Source organism: Neopsephotus bourkii, unplaced genomic scaffold (genome assembly GCF_033783945.1).
Source record: "Neopsephotus bourkii isolate Nb327-2 ecotype Australia unplaced genomic scaffold, CSIRO-AGI_Nbou_v1 NB_1139, whole genome shotgun sequence".
Classification (NCBI taxonomy): Eukaryota; Metazoa; Chordata; class Aves; order Psittaciformes; family Psittacidae; genus Neopsephotus; species Neopsephotus bourkii.
This window is the reverse complement of record NW_026901625.1, coordinates 2,452,783-2,469,063: the sequence shown is the minus strand read 5'-3', so window position 1 is coordinate 2,469,063 and position 16,281 is coordinate 2,452,783. Positions and strand designations below refer to the sequence as shown.

The window sequence follows — 16,281 nt, the reverse complement described above, 5'->3', positions numbered from 1 at the left end:
AGAGCAATCCCAGCCTCTCTGCGGGCTCTTTAAACACAGGCAAACAGCGGTGATATGAACCCCCCCACATTCGAAACGGCCCCGCCAGCTCCTACATGATGCTCTGCACGGGGTCCAATCCTCATGGGGACCCTGTGCCGGAGCGAAGGCCCACATGGGACACGCTGCTGCTGCCGGGAAGCTCCGTGTCACGGTGACCCTGGGGCTGGTGATGGCCGTGACCCCGTCCCAGTGCCCTGGGGAGCCGGATCTCGTCCAAAGGAGTGTGAGCAGCAGGTCCAAGGAGGTGATCCTGCCCCTCTACTCTGCTCTCGTGAGACCTCACCTGGAGCATTGTGTGCGGTTCTGGTGTCCTCAGCATCAAAAGGACATGGAGCTGTTGGAACAAGCCCGGAGGAGGCCACGAGGATGCTCAGGGGCTGGAGCAGCTCCTGTACGGAGACAGGATGAGAAAGTTGGGGCTGTTCAGCCTGGAGAAGAGAAGCTGCGTGGAGACCTCAGAGCAGCTTCCAGTATCTGAAGGGGACCTATAGGGATGCTGGGGAGGGACTCTTCATTAGGGACTGCAGTGGTAGGACAAGGGGTAATGGGTTAAAACTGAAACAGGGGAAGTTTAGATTGGATATAAGGAGGAAATTCTTTCCTGTGAGGGTGGTGAGGCACTGGAATGGGTTGCCCAGGGAGGTTGTGAATGCTCCATCCTTGGCCATGTTCAAGACCAGGTTGGACGAGGCCTTGGGTGCCATGGTTTAGTGTGAGGTGTCCCTGCCCATGGCAGGGGGTTGGAATTGAATGATCTTAAGCTCCTTTCCAACCCTGACTATTCTATGATGCTATCTCAGCTGGGGAAACTGAGGCAGAGACCGGTGGCGGAGGCAGAGGCTTTCAGCTCCGGGGTAAAAGCGGCCTCTTTGCCGCCCTGTCCCGAGCACGGCCGGGCGGTGGCAGCCCCCGTTCTCCCCCTACCCCAGAGGAAACCGGAGCCGCCCCGGCCCCGAGGCTGCCGCTGGGATGGAGCAGCCCCAGAGGCGGCTCCGGCTCCGGACGGGGGGCACGGGGCGGCCTCGCAGCTTCTCCTTTAATTCATTCGTAAGGAACTGGGGAGAGGGAGCGGGGAGCGGAGCGGAGCGAGCCCAGCCCCGCGGCCCCGGACGGCGCCTTATAAACAGCGGGGCGGGCGGCGGGGCCGGTCCGGGCGGCGGGGGCTGAGCCGGGGCCCAGGTGAGCGCAGCCGGGGCCGGGGGGGGGCCGGGCCGGAGGCGGGGGAGGGCCGGGCTGCGGCGGGGGCCGGGCCGGGGTCCGTTGAGGGGGGGGGGGGGCCGCAGTTCGCGCTGTCTCCGCCGCAGCCGCCGCGCCCCTCACCGATGTCCCAGGCCAGCAGCCACCGGCAGAGCCGCCCGGAGCCCCGCCGCGCCGAGCCGGGACCGCAGCCAGGTACCGGGGTGCTGGTGGGGGGCACAGCATGGGGGGGTCTGTGTGCGCCCAGCGGAGGCGTGAAGGCTGCGGGGTTCCGTGTGTGCGTGCAACACAAGAGGGGGTCCCTATGGGCAGGGATGGGGATGCGGGGGGGTCACTGTGTACGTGCGGGTTTGGGGGTCCCTGTGCAAGCTGCAGGGCTGGGGGCGCCCCGCGGGGGGCGCATTCCTGGGCACAGTGCGTGTACATGGAGGGGGGGTCCCTGTGTGTGTGTGTGTGGCTGTGGGTGCACAACATGGGAGGGGGGGCTTGTAAAGCACAGCTTGGGGAGGGGGTATATGCTTGAGTATGTGAGTGTTTGGGGGGAGCATTGGGGGGGGGCGCTGGCTCTGTGTGTGCATGGGTCGGGGGGTGCCGTAGGATGTGTCTGAGTGTGCACTGGGCGTGCGGACACGGCGGATGCGGGGGAGCCCCCCGGGAGCTGCAGCACGAACTTCTCATCAGCCGCTGTCGCTGGGCCAAGTGAGGGGCACTGAAGGGGTTAAAAACACCCCCGAGGGCGGTGCGAGGGGCTGGGGGGGGGGGGGGGGGCTTCCCCATCTGCAGCAGCTCCGAGGGGTTCTGCGGTGGGATGCAGGATCAGGCCGTGGAGAAGGGAATGGAAAAAGTTTGGGAATCGTCACTTTTACAACGGGGAAAGCTGAGCCCTTTCATTGCGGCGGCTCTGCTGTGGTTCTAAGGAGTTGTGCTGGGGTCCCGCACCGGTCCTCACCATGGTTCACATGTGGAAACTGCGTTAAGATGTGAAAGAAAAGAAATGCCAGTGCAGGAAGGTGATGGGGAGAGCTGGGAGCCCCCATTGTGCTGTCGGACCAGATGCAAGGGACCAAACCCCCCCCCCCGAGCAGACAGGGGCTGTGCATCGGGAGCCCCAGGCACGGTGATGCGCGGGAGCGGAGCACGGCTGGATCTCCCCTTGTTGGCTTTGGCGTGGAGCGTGGCTGGGCCCAAGTGTTGGAGAATACATCCTCTTGTTCTCTTCCCCCAGCTTTTCCAGCTGGATGCTGCGGGCTCTGCTTCCCGGCTGCGCTCTTACGCTGCTCTGTGCTGCAGCCGCAGGGGCCGTGTGGAGCTCAGTGCTCTGGATTCCCTTCCATTCCCTTTCCTCTCCAGGTGGGAAACTGCACCCTTAACACACAGATCTAGTGCAGAAAAGCCTTTGCACGGGAGTTTGTCACCAGCCTGGGTTCGGAGGAGCCCTGTGTGAGACCAAGTGTGGGCTGCTTTAAAAAGTAGCTTCAAAATGTGTCCAAATGTGGCTTAAACCACGATAAATGCATCCAAAGAAACGGGCTTGCTGCTGTTCCGTGGTGCCAGCGGCCACATGTGCACAGTGTGTGCACGTAGTGTCCAATATGGTGCCCAATTTGGTGTGCCCATGGTGGGGGGGTCACCTCCATCCTAATCCAGCCATCCCTGGAGGGCAGCGTGGACCTGAGGGGGGTGAAACTGGGCAGAGCAGCATCAAATTTGCCTCCTTTAGACCCACGTTTAGCGCTGTCTCCAGGGCACCCTCAACTTCCTATGCTTCAGGTCCCATGCTCGAGGGACCACCCCTGTCGTGTCTCGGAGAGCACTTTCCAGTTGCACATCCTGAGCTTTGAATCCTTGCTCCTGTTGCTTCCCTCTTCCTTTCTTTTCTGCTTCCGGGGAGCAATGAATGGACCGGTCCAAGCTGTCCTCTGTGCCTGTTTGGCCTCGTGACGTCTCGGTGCAGCCGCTGCCGCTTGGGCAGTGTCCAGGGGCTCTGTCACACACACGGAGCCTGGGAATCTGTGCTCTGCTCCCTGTCTGGTGCTTTGCAGATGAGACCAGGGAGTTCTGCACCGCCGAGCCCGGGACAGAAACATGGGAATGGAGGTGCTGTGTGCTTGGCTCAGGCTGGCGCATCCTGGGCAGGTCACGTTGGCATTCCCAGGCTTGCTCCCATTTCCCAGCCTGAGATGAAGCCCGTTCCTTGGAGTTTATTCCTTGGCCTCTCTCTGGAGATGGGCCCGGTGCCATCGCAGCCTCCTCCCACCCCAGAGGGACGGGTGCACCAGGCTTGAAATAGCCACAGGTAGTTTGCAGAGCAGCCTGGGGAGAAGAGGCCGTTGCCTCCATGGAGTACGTGGGCTCTAATTATTACCCTTTTTGAGGCATTAACAGGAGAAAAACAGCCCTTTGGCTGATGGGATTATTTTTGTCCTTCCCTTCTTGGGGAGGAAGAGGAGGAACAGGGGCAGCAGGAGAGCCGCTTTCCATAGGGGAAGCAAACCCATGGAGAGATGCGTGAGGCAAATCCCATCTTCAGAAGAAAAACCTTTCTCCTGGTGTTTGCCTCTGCTTATTCCCACCTCATTCCCCATCCCAGCTGCATCCCTGCTCCATCCGGGCAGGAACGGGATGCTCACACACACTTCTTCTTTAATTCCTTCTGCTGGGGCCTGACTGCCTGCATGAGGGTGCTGAGCACCCATGGGTGCCCTGGGCACTGCAGGACAGCAGGCAGGCTGGCCAGGAGTCAGTACCACATCACTTGGGTACCCATTACCGGCCCCTGGGAGGGAGGTGGAAGCAAACAGAACCCTCTCCAGGGTCAGCATAAAAGGGTCTTTGCTTGTGTGTGCACTGATTTAAATGCAGACATCCGCAAAGTGCAGAGGAGCCAAACTAGAAAAGCCCTAAAAGAAACAGCATACATTTATGGTTTTTAACCCCAAATAAACCCTTTTTTTTCTGCACAAAAAGCTGAATTCCTGTTTGTCTTCCACAGTTTCTTGTCTGCTCAGGAAAATACTTTGGGGTTTTGGTCTTTCCTTTGAACAACAAAAACAGGACTGGAGGTAAACACAGCCCAGCCGATCGCTGGTGCTTCAGCTGTTTCTGGTTTCCACTAAGCAGCCCTGCGGGGCTCCCACTCCAGCTCCCGATTGAATTTCCTTGGAAAGCGCCCCTTCGAGTCTGTTCCTTGCAGGAACTCGAGCTCTCCGCTGGGCGTTTGCTGCAGTTCCTATGGTTGTTTTTATTCCCAGAGCTCCTTGCTCAGCCGAGCTTCCCATGGGATGGGCACTGGGTTTGGTGCGGGATGGACCCACCTCAGTCCCTCCCGGTGCTGGCAGCTCCTTCCCGTTTCCTCCCTTCCCCAGGTGCTGTGCTTGGGTTGGACTAGTGGGAATGAGCTATGCCATGGCAGGAGGGATGGGGTTATTGGGATTGTTTTGCTCCAAGTTCCAACCTTCAGGCTTTGTCCATTGGGACCATGGGCCTGTATCCGTGCTTTCTCCATCTCTGATCTTCAGGGCGCTTTGGCAGCCTCCTTGCACTTGATGTTTGGCTTGGAGGGAAGGTTTCCCTTCAGGTGCCATCGTGCTGTCTGCATCAGTGCATCCCTGCATCAGGGAGCAGGTAGTAGCTTCAGGAAGCGCTTTCACCCCAGTCCATCCTCTTTGGGGGGCTCCTATGGGTGCACAGGAGGCTCCCAATGGCTCCTTTCCTTTCCCCAGTGGAGGCAGCCATGCCCAGAGCAGGATGATGCTCACCTGGTTTGGCCACTTTCAGTGCCAGTTCTGCAGCATATTCCCCACAGTAGCTTTGCCTTCACATGGTGAGGAAGAGGAAGCTGGACAACAGGCTGCCTCCATTCGTTCCACCCCAATGGCTTCATTGTTGGCCGCTTTCCTTCAGCAAGCAGGCGTGCTGCTGCTTTCCCACTATCCAGGCCATGCTCAGCGCCTCCAAAGCTGCCCTGCGGTCTCTCAAACCCCAAATAGGAAGTTAAGCACCAGAACTGCAAAGCTTTGGGCTCCATCCCCATAGAACGTCGCTTTGGGCAGACTCCTTTAGAGTGCTTCCTCAATGGGATGAGTGGCTCCATGTCACAGCAGTGCTGATGTACACCACACGGGGATGGGGCTGTGTGTGCTGGGCACTGGGCAGCTCTCAGGTGCTGCAGGAGTGCAAGTTATCATTCCTGTTAATCACGATGGCCACAGCTCACATCTATCCCCTCTTCAATTAACTTTTCCTAAGGACTCCCTAAGCAGGATGGAAAGACACATCCGCGCTGGTTTAACCCGTAAGGTTACACAATTACTGCACTGCCATGGTCCTTAATTAGACTCTCCTTAATTTTCTCCAGCCCAGCAGCATGGTTCCTTGCTCTGTAATTCCCAGAATCTCCTTAGATCTGATAGGCATCACGTTAGCTGCTTTCTAGGCTTCAAGGGTAATTGCTTGTTCTTAAGGACACTTGGGATGTTGTAGCATCTCCGGTGGCATCCCTCATCCATGCCAGCATCCCGTGGCACTGGGGAGCACTGAGTGCTCCTCAAAAAAGCCCATGGAATTTGGTTTAACCCCAGTCTGGCTCCTTGACCCTTTGTGTTTCCCCATCATTTTTCTCCATTCCTTGGCTGTGTGGTGCATATGGGATGGTCGATGTTGCTCTTTGGGTTAGGCAGAGCCCAGGCCTGATGCTCGGAGATGGGCTGGCCTGCCAGCTGGAGGTACGAACCTGGTCCCTGAACCCCCTTCTCAAGGGTTATCCCACCATCCTGATGTCCTTGCTCTCAGGTAGGGGCAGTTCTTCCATAAAGGTTGTGCCTCCAATCAGGAGCCAATGGGTCAATGAGGACCTTTGGGTGATGGGGTCTGTAGGGACACCTTGGGATGGGGTTTGTGCTCCGAACACGGAGTTTGGGGTTTGTTGCTGGAGGAGCTTTCAGCTGAGGTCAGATGCAGATGGTCGGGATAGATGCTGGTCCTGGCCTGTGTGCCTGCCCCAAAATTCCTCTCTTCCTACCCACCCAAGGGCTATAAATAACAAATACCATCAACTCCCAGGCTGGCAGCTATTTGGGGTTTTGTGGGTTTTTTGGCTTTGTTTTGCTTTGTTGCATTTAGGAAGTGACTTTTCATAGAAACCATTACTTTTTGGCCCAGATTCCTCACGCTCCCAGGGCTGAGCTGTTTATCCAGAGCTTTGCCCAGGTGAGCAGAGGGACACGGGGGCAAACGCATGGGGTGGGATCCATCCCTGGGTGCTTCTCCTTCTCCTCCCACCCTCCTTGTCCTTTCCCTGCGTATCCTAGGATCCAAAAAGCCTTCAGTGCATTAATTTCAGACTGAATGTCAATAAGCCATTTGGACCTGTCCCAGTTGAGCCAACCTCCAAACCAGAGCTTAGCTTTCCTCTCCTCCAGCCTGGCTTGTGGGATTGGAAGGGTTTGCCTCAATGCTGTCTCTTCTGCACTGGAAACCACTTCATCAAGCTCTAAAATAGCCCTGGAATAGGTCAGGCAGGCACCTGGCTGGGCCAGGCAGCGCGTACAGGAAAGGCAGGGGAGATTACACCCTTGTTTTATCTGCATCAAGCAGATTAGAAAGCTCCCAAAGTAAATATTGCTGCAAGGTAGCGTGCTGTTAATGGCAAACGCCTCTCTAGACTGTCTGTTGCTGTCTCCATCCAACATTATCCCGTCCCCATTCCTGAGGGATTAATGGGAAAGGGAAGGGGGGACAGGAGAGTCTTGTGACCTTCTCCAAGTCAGCAGGGATTGGGACCCATGGGGTTGGGTTTGGATGTCTTGGGGTGTTTATGACACCTGGATTTGGGCTTTGTAAATGGGGAGAAGGGTCAGAAAACCTGCCCCGTGTGCGTCTCCTGGGCCTGGCAACCAGGAGGCAAAGAAAGGAGCTCCGCACCATCTGTCCCATTTCCTAATCTTTGTACCTCACAGTACCCTATCATTTACCTGGCTTGTTGTGCTTAAATGCCTTATTATTACCTCTGTTCTCATGAGCACGTGAGTCCTCTCCCTGCACCCTGTTGCCTTCCTTTCTCCCTGTGTTGCACAGAATGGGGGAGCACAGACCTGGACCCTCATCCCGGGCTGTTTCTCCATCACAGGATGAGCTTTTGCCTGGTTGGGAAGGGGCTGGGGGTGCAGGTGGGGAAGGGGATGGATGTCCCATCCCTGGGGCCAGCTCTCCTTAGGGATTTGTCTGTGTTTTGCCTGAGCTTGTGGCTGGTTTTAAACCCGTCAGATTTAGGTCAAGCCTGGTCTTGTTCTGGTGGCAGCAGGGGAGGGAAGAAGCCATTCCTTGCCCTGGAAGCAGAAGGAAAAGGGGACTCCCCCCACCAGATCTCAGTGATGGGGGGGGACAGAGCTCACCCTCTCTGCTCAGCTCAGTGTGGGTTGGGGAGCAGAAAACCCTTTATGGGGGGCTTTGTGCCCCAAAGCAAGTGTTCAGAGGGGTGATGATGGCACGCAGCCGAGGGGATGGAGGTATCTGCTCAGGACCCTTGTGGAGCTGCACATCATGTGTCCATCCCGGTCTGCATGAGGTGCCCGTCTCTCTGTCTCTCCTGGTGCCATCGGGATTGATGCCTCTCCCTTGGGTGCGTTTTGCCCTTGTTTGAGAGGGGCTGTGCTTGTGCACACCCCATGCATGAGCGTTTCCCTGCGGGCTGGTCCCTGGACCCTGCAGGGTTGGTGCTGAGCCCATGTGTGTCCAGCTGCCCCCAGCCCTGCCCCGGGTCAGGATCTGACCATGAGGGCAGACACAGCCTTTCCCCAGCTCATTCCCAAGGGATGTTGTGCACTTGGGGGTCAGAGCCATCCGTCTGCTCCCCATGGCCAGGCAGCAGTGGGGAAGCAAGGGCCCAACTTCCCCCCATCTCTTTCCTGTCTATTTTGGTCTCTCTTCTGGGCAGCTTGTTCCAGTGGGAGTTGATTTAATTGCCATCTTCCTCCCTGCATCGCTGCGGTTGTGTGTGAGACCTCTTGTGCAGGGTAATTATATGTGTGAAGTGGACATGGCAAAACCGGAGCCTTGTCTTAGCAGTCAGCTCGACATCCATGCACCCGTGCTTCCACAGGGTCTGAACAGACCCTCCTGTCCTCTGCCCCTTGGGAATGGGTATGGAGTGGGCAAGGGATGTGGTCTTGGCTGTTGATGCTAAAACCGGAGCAGCTCCCATCTGCACCAGTGCCCATCGGCTCAGATCCCTGCCCTGCACTGGGTACCCCTGACCCCAGGTTTCATCCAGAGCTCCCCAGGTTTGCATTCTACTCTTAACAGGCACCAAATGCCGCAGGTCTGACGCAGGCCGGTCCAGGTTGGGACATGACCAAGGCCGTGGATGCAAAGCATGTGGTTATTATTCACCTGTACACCACGCCTGTGTGCAAACACCTAGAGGTGGAGGACAGCCTGCTTTCCTCTCCTCCCTGTTTTGCCCTGGGCTTCCCAGGGCCATGGGAATGAGTTTTCACCTTTCTGGGGCTGGGTGCTCCCCTTCTGCTTGGGGTTTGGAGTGGCTGTGCAGGATCCAGCTGGAGCTGCTGCATCTCCCTTGGTTGAGCCCCAAAATCGCCTCACCTGAGAGGGCTGCAGGCAGGGCTCTGTATCAGGATGAGCTTCCAACCCCAGCAGACCCAGCTGTGACCTGGAGCTGGATCAGCATCACCGGGTGCGCAGAAGGGATGGTCCTATGGGCAGACTGAGGCAGCCGGATGAGCGTATGGGGTGTAGCAGAGCAAGCATCATTCCAAGCCAGTTACAGCCCTTCTGCAGCATGTCCAGGCTCCTGCTGACCCCGGGGTGGGGATGGAGCCCTCCACCTCCCTTGTAGGGCCTCTTGTTATAGCCCCTATAATTACAGGTGTGAGGTCTGCCTGCCTTCCCCCCCGGCTCCTGCTTGTAGGAGCTCTTGTTATATTGAGTATAATGAAGTGTCCGAGGTCTCTCTTCCCCCCACCCGCCCTTGCCTGCCTGTGTGTAGAACCTCTTGTTATAGACAGGGAAATTACGGGTCCTTGGTCTCCCTCCCTTTGCCCAAGCTATAATTTAGCTTTATATAAAGTGTGGTCCAGCCCCTGTTGTGCAAGCGGCTGCTATTCTGGGTGCTGGGGAGAGGGATGGGGCAGCGAGGAGGGGGCTTGTGGTGGGTAGGGGAGCTTAGCATCGCACTGAGCACCCCACAGACCCCCTGCCATTGGGGGAAGCCAGCCCCAGTCTGTAGTGCTGGCTCTGTGGGAGGTGGTTGTGCCTTCTGTGTGGGGCTGTGTGGCACTGGGGTTTATCCCTGTAGGGAATAACACATCTCTTGTTTTGGGGTTTGCTTGCATAGGGGCAAGCAGCAACCAGGAACTGGTTCCTGCAAGGGAGACTCTTTTATGGGAAGGGGGGATGAAAAAATCCAGCCTGAACCGCTGAGTGTAACCAGATCCCTGGCTTTTTAGAGAAGGAATGTGGGACCTCGGCAGGGATTTTGGGAGGGTGCTGCCAAACTGTTGGCTTTGGGTGAAAGGCTGCGGGATGATGCAGCCCTAAACCTCTAACTCTTGCCCCCACTGGGCACTCTGGGCTTCAAAAGCCACAGGGGCACAGGCGATGCGCTGTGGGTTGGGGATGCGCTGGGGGTTGGGGATGCGCTGGGGGTTGGGGATGCTCCTTGGGTCAGGAATGCACCGTGGGTCGGGGATGCGCCATGGGTCGGCGATCTCCGTGGGTCGGGGATGCGCCGTGGGTCGGGGATGCGCCGTGGGTCGGGGATGCGCCGTGGGTCGGGGATGCTCCTTGGGTCAGAGATGCTCCTTGGGTCGGGGATGCTCTGTGGGTCAGGGATGCTCCTTGGGTCGGGGATGCTCCTTGGGTCGGGGATGCTCCTTGGGTCAGGGATGCTCCTCGGGTCGGGGATGCTCCGTGGGTCGGGGATGCTCCTTGGGTCGGGGATGCTCCTTGGGTCGGGGATGCTCCGTGGGTCAGGGATGCTCCTCGGGTCGGGGATGCTCCTCGGGTCAGGGATGCTCCTCGGGTCGGGGATGCTCCTCGGGTCGGGGATGCTCCTCGGGTCGGGGATGCTCCTCGGGTCAGGGATGCTCCGTGGGTTGGGGATGCGCCGTGGGTCTGGGATGCTCCGTGGGTCAGGGATGCTCCGTGGGTCGGGGATGCGCCATGGGTCAGGGATCTCCATGTGTCGGGGATGCTCCTTGGGTCAGGGATGCACTTGTGGGTTGGGGTGACCGGGGTCTTTGCTGGTTTCTCCTGTAGAGGCGGGTGAGACCTCGCACCCATCACCAAGGCAGACACCAGTGACACCATCAGCGGAGCCCCGGCCGCCCGCCCGGCCTGTGGCATCCAAGAAGGAGAAGCCCCTGCAAGATGATGAATCCGGAAAAGTCCTAACAAAGGGTCCCCAGGCCGAGCTCAAAGGTGCTCCCGAAGCTGTGACATGTGAGTGGTTCCCTCCGTGCACCTCCGGACACCCCCGGGTGCCTGTGCTTTGGGGTGCTGCTGTCTGTTTAGTAATAGGGCTCGTTAAAAAGGTGGGAGCTGTGGTGGGAGCCAGCTCCTCCTCACTGTGCTCTTCCCCACATCAGAGCAATGGGCTTTAGGTGAGCTGGGGAAGGTGAAGGGAGCAGCCTGCAGTGCCGATGCCTCTCCTGCCCTCCCTCCTGCACCCAATTTGAGGGCAATGAGGTTGAGCGGCTGGAGGAGCTCAGGGTTGTGTTAGGGTCCTGCTGGGATGCTGTGGTGGGAAGAGGGACCCACCGCTGGCTGCTCTATGGAGCATCCCCCAATCCACAGCGGGACTGAGGTGCTCGCAGGAGCTGTCTGCTGGAGCAAAGGGAGATGCCTCCCATTGGGAAAGCTCTTGGCTTCGGCATTCCCAGGGCAAGGGTGAGGTGGTCCAAAGCCTGAAGGAGCAGGGGCAGGACCGTCTGCACTGAGGATTGGGGTTTGCTCCAGACCTGCTGTGTCCTGATGTGAGGAATACCAGGGTGGGAGCCAGGGTGCCCTTGCTCTGTTTCCCATTGCAGGGAAGGGAAGGGAAGGGGAGCAGAGCTGGCAGATGTGAGAGGCTGGAGCCAGGCTCTCCTGGATCCGTCCATCCTTTCCTTGGCCTCCTGCCTGGATCTGAGGGTTTCGCTCCCAGGCTGCCCCTTACACACACAGCCATTCCCCTCCTGTTGGATGCGAGCGTGCAGCTTTCCCTTCCAAAGGGCGTAAAGTGAATGGATGCTTCCCAAAGGAGAGAGGGAGGGTGGGAACGAGGTTGCAGACTTCGAGGAGCGGGGTGGGAAGGGGAGGGGATGGTGAAACCGGGGCGCTCCTGGCGCCTGTGGGACGAGGAGCGTGCACGTTCCCTCCACCAGAGCTCGAGCCCTTGCAGAGCATCTGGGAGCTGGGCCGCCTGCCCACAGACATTCTGCACCTCTGAGTCACGCTGCAGCCTGCTGCACCCTGCATGGAGCAGCCCCGCACAGCCCCCTCCCAGCCCACCCCATGGCAGGAACGGGGCCGACCTTGGGCTTGCACTGGGTGCTGGGTGCAGGAAATGTGCCCTCTTCCTGGGAAATGGGGTTCAGCTCCCTGTGGAGCATCACCTCCTGCATCCCTGCTGTGCGACCTGCTCCTCGGAGCGCTTCCTGCTGATGCTATGAGGGGGTCACAATCACTTGTGGTGGGCAAAGCCCCTGCTTTAGCAGCAGCTGGGGAGCGCAGTCGGGATCCCCCATGGGACGGTGAAGGGGTAACGGTGGCGTTTTCATGCAGTGTCAGGGGGGAGCTGGCAGCAAGGGGCTGTCGGGTGCAGGGTCACATCCATCACCAGTGGTGCCAGGATCACTTCCCCTGGGGCTCAGTGCTGCTGGTTAAAGCCTGCCACAGCCCAGTCCTCCAGCAGCTCGGGAGCATCCCAAGTGGGGATTGTGGGTTTGGGGCTCTGAGTGTTGAGTTTCAGCCACGATGTTCAGTTTGTCCAAGGGAAGGCAACCTTGGGCAGAGCGAATGGCAGGGGTGGGGGTCCCAGTAGGGTGAGGACCACTGTAGTGCGGGTTTCTGTCCACTGAGCCCTGGTGATGCTCCCATAAGGGCCTGAGCTGCCCCAGTGCTGAGAGCATCCCCTTGGGTGTGAAATACAAAATGATGGTCCAGGAGGTGTTTGGTTGTTGAAGAGCCAAAGGCATGGCCATTCCCCCTGGTTTCCCACCCTGGTGCTGGTGGGTGGATGCGATGGGAGCCATCGGGTGGGCTAGGCCCCCACTCCTGCCCTGACACCCGTGTTACCGCTCCCTCTGAGGCTGGGGTTGAAGATGTCTCCTTTATAGCTTTGGGCTCCTCTGAGCTGGACGGGGTCCTAAAGAATGGAAGCTATTTTTCCTTAGGGGGGCGATTATCGGCTGCCTCCCGCTGCCACTCACTGGAGCCGGAGCACGACTGTGATTCACAAACAGTTCAGGTTGAGGAATGCAGTGAAACGGAGAATGCCAAAGCAAGCGAGCTGTGTGCTGCTGCACCCCTGGGGAGAGCAGGGCTGGGAGCCACAGGGTGTTTGGTGCCATCAGACACCAAATGGGTGTCCCTGGGGGCTCAGATCCTGCCCGGTTCGGTGCATGCACTTGGGCACGGCAGGTTGAGGGCACTGGAGAAGGACGCACGCTCCATGAGGTCCTTTTAAGGGGGAACCCATCCCATTTTACCCAGGACCTGTTTTCCATTTCTCTCCTCTGCCCTCCTGCTCTTCCCACTCAGCTCCGGTTATTTTAAGCCCCTTTCCCAGTGCACCCATTTCCCCCAGGCACCGGTTAAACCTTCCTCCGCGGTCAGAGCCCCGCTGGGTCCAGCAGAGCCGGGCGCTGGGTGCAGGCACTTGTGTTTTCTTAACCTCCATCTCTTCTATTTTCACCACTGTCTGTTCCCTCACCCCCCCGTGCCCCATGGCCACCCTTGCCCAGAAATCAGCTCCTGTTCCCAGCGGCCGGAGGTGCCTTTGCCCTCGAGCCTCCAGCCTGAATCATCCCTTGTTTACTGCTGCGGGAAAGGAAAGGCAACGCTTGGCCAAAGCACCATCAGAGGTTTTGGTTGTGGCTTCCATTGGTGTTGCTGCACAGGGGCTGGATGCTGAAGCCCTCTCCCAGTGCTGGGTTCCCGGTGCTCTCCATCGCTCGGATGCAGGGAGAAGGCCCCTGCAGTGGCTGAGGGCTGCAGGGAGATGCAGACACTGCAGATGGTTATTTTCCTCCTCCTGCAGAGTTCAGCCAGAGGCTGGGGAGACCTTTGGTGAAGTGGCCAATTCATGCAGTGCTGGGGAAGGGAGCAGCCTGGCTCTCTGGTGCTGCTTCATCTTCCCTGGCTGCATGAGGGTGCTCTCTGGTGCTGCTTCATCTTCCCTGGCTGCATGAGGGTGATGGGGACAGCCAGGAGCTGCAGCCAGCAGTGCCGTGCCCAGGGCCTGTGGGATGGTGGCTTGGCCACGGGGGTGGCTCTCAGCTGGAAGCAGCCACAGGCTCTTCCTTTACCCACTTGGCACAAGGCGAGCGTGCCTTGGTGTGTCTCTGTGCCCGCTCTGGTTGGCCTCAGTGGCTTCATCTCTTCTGCTTCATCCCTCCCAGGGTCCAGCGGCGCTTGGACCCCAGGAGACCTCCTCCTCCAAGTCTTCTGCTGCGTTTTGGCAGTTGCAGCATGTCCTTCACAACAGGTCTTTATCTCCTGCTCTTTTTTCATCCCTTCCTCTCTCTGGAGCCTCTGTCTCCTATCCTCCAGCCACCTCTTCTGCATCTCTGCTCCATCCCCTTGGACCATGCATCTGCCAGCATCACTTCCCACCCATGGCACATGAACCACTGCAGGGGACTGGGGGTAACATCCTGCTCTCCCCCCAGGCCAGCCCCAGGTACGAGCAGCCCCGCAGCCCCCCAGCACCCGCCTGCTGCAGAACGGTGCCGGCCGGGGGCCGGATCCAGGCGGTGCCAACGGGGAGACCGGGAACGGGATCTTCCGCCCCCTGCCCAGCACCCAGAAGCCTCACCGAAAGCTGCAGTCGCACCACTCCATCAACAGCCAGAGCAGCAAGAAGAGCAAGGGCAGCTCCAAGTCTGCCTCTTCTCACATCCCTATTGAGGCACAAGAAGGTACCAGCAATCCCCAGCGTGGGGTAGGGGGCTTTACAGATGTCCCTTTCTCTTCTGGCCCTGCATCCCTTTTGGGATGTCTCAGGAAGCATCCCTCCATCCCAATGGGACCCCTGGAGCTGCCCTCCTGGCAGCCTTCTGCAGAGCGGGGTCACCTCATGTCCTGCAGAGCTGGTCTCCCTTGGGGTCTGGGCATGTCCATGGATGTTGAGGGGAGGACCCTGGAGCACTGCTCGCTTCCCAGCCCCTCTTCCCCATCCCTTCCATGAATTCCTGAGGGAGGATTTCCACCCTTACAGAGCTGAGCATCCACTGTGCTGGATGCTGCATCCCCTTCCCGTGCCCCCTGCTCCCTCTCTGTCCCTTCCTCTGCAGACTGCTGTGTCCACTGCATCCTCTCCTGCCTCTTCTGCGAGTTCCTGACCCTCTGCAACATCGTCCTGGACTGCGCCACCTGCGGCTCCTGCACCTCCGAGGACTCCTGCATCTGCTGCTGCTGCTGCAACTCGGGCGAGTGCGCTGACTGCGACCTGCCCTGCGACATGGACTGCGGCATCATCGACGCCTGCTGCGAGTCTGCCGACTGCCTGGAGATCTGCATGGAGTGCTGCGGGCTCTGCTTCTCCTCCTGAGGCGCTCCATCCACCTGGGGGGGGGACCAGGAGCTGATCCCTCCCCAGGCTCTCCTTTAGCGGCCAAGGAGGGTCCCATCTGCTCCCTGCGCCGGTGGGAACTGCTGAGTGATGGAGGAGAGCGGTGCCCCCATTGCGAACCTCACCCTGGGAGCTGGTGAGCTGGGCTCGGGTCCTGCCTGGGGAAGGGTGAATCCATAGGGCCACGGGGGCTCTGGGGATGGGCCGGTGTCCCGTCACGCTCTACCTCTTCCCTGCACTGGGCTGGTTCATGAGGATCAATGGAGCCTCCTGCCACCTGAGCCAAGACAAGAGCACGCACCCCGCAGAGCCCACGGCACTGGGGACAGTGTGTCCTGCTGCCACCACCCCAGGACTGTGCTCTGGGTGCGTTACATGGGGCGGCACAGAGCATCCTCCCCACAGGGACACCTCCAGGACAGAGCCTTGCTCCCCACCAGGCACCGGGAGATGCTGAATGCCCGTGGCCAGGCTGTGGACCTGGTGCCATTGGGCACATCCTGCCCCTCCTTGGTGCTGAGATTGCAGCCAAGTGCAATACGCTCCATCTGCTCCCCATCAACAGCAGCTTTCCCTTTGCTGGTCCCTGCAGCAGGGGGCCTGGGGAGATCCTGGAGCCGTGCCGAGATGCTGCTGTGTCTGGGGGTGGTGGGACAAGGGGGTGCCGAGTGCCCCCCAGCACTTGTTGGTTGCATCTGGACAGCCAGGGGCCAGGGCTGGTGGCTGGAAGGGGGTGGGAAAGGCCCCATTGAAGGGCTGGGGAGAAGGGGAGGGAAGTGTCACGGTGTTTTATTTCATCCCTTCTGTTTGTTACTGTAAATAAAGGTCTTTCTTCATTTCTGCCCACTGGGTGCCCCATCACATGCTCTGCAGCTGCACCGTGTGTCCTCCATCCCTGTGCTTGCGCCCTATCCTGATCCCAGCTTCAGGCAGACAGAGGCTGCGGGGCTCCTTTGGCTTTGGGGACATGCCTGGGACAGCTCAGTGAGAGCCCCAGGGTGATGTAGGAGGACCCCTGTCCTTCAATGGGGAGCAGGTCCAGGTCCTTGCTCTGCTCCTGTAGCCATAGGACAAACTGCTGCACCACATCCCCTGCAGCCAGAGGAGCTGCTCCATCGCCAGGGCCAGGACATCCCTATAGGAGAAATAAACGATGCAAATTCCCAACTGCAGGATGCTTTGGAATTTGGGTGGCCTCAGTGCTCCTGCTGCCTCCCAGCCCTGCGTGTGGGACCAACTGTGCCATGCAG

The 16,281-nt window shown here is 59.1% G+C and overlaps 1 protein-coding gene across 3 annotated transcripts; it reads left to right on the top strand.

Moving 5' to 3' along the window:
• The first annotated feature begins 1,288 nt into the window (after positions 1-1,288).
• Positions 1,289-15,873, top strand: MDFI (MyoD family inhibitor). Of its 3 annotated transcripts, none has more exons than XR_009726899.1 (5): positions 1,289-1,434; positions 10,516-10,698; positions 14,130-14,378; positions 14,754-15,167; positions 15,472-15,873. XR_009726899.1 is itself a non-coding variant. In XM_061363175.1 (4 exons), exons 1-4 carry the CDS (start codon positions 1,365-1,367, stop codon positions 15,008-15,010), a joined length of 759 nt encoding a protein of 252 aa, XP_061219159.1. In that variant the 5' UTR covers positions 1,289-1,364; the 3' UTR covers positions 15,011-15,873. The 3 variants fall into 3 exon arrangements, 1 of the variants encoding a protein (XP_061219159.1); XR_009726898.1 differs by having other exon boundaries at positions 15,437-15,873; XM_061363175.1 differs by having other exon boundaries at positions 14,754-15,873.
• Positions 15,874-16,281: the final 408 nt, after the last annotated feature.

What these genes read in the sequence shown, in the direction of transcription:
- MDFI (XM_061363175.1), top strand. Translation starts at nt 1,365, where the DNA reads ATGTCCCAGGCCAGCAGCCACCGGCAGAGCCGCCCGGAGCCCCGCCGC. An exon ending in TGCTCCCGAAGCTGTGACAT is followed by an intron (nt 10,699 to 14,129) that starts GTGAGTGGTTCC and finishes CTCTCCCCCCAG; the next exon opens with GCCAGCCCCAGGTACGAGCA. An exon ending in CCCTATTGAGGCACAAGAAG is followed by an intron (nt 14,379 to 14,753) that starts GTACCAGCAATC and finishes CTTCCTCTGCAG; the next exon opens with ACTGCTGTGTCCACTGCATC.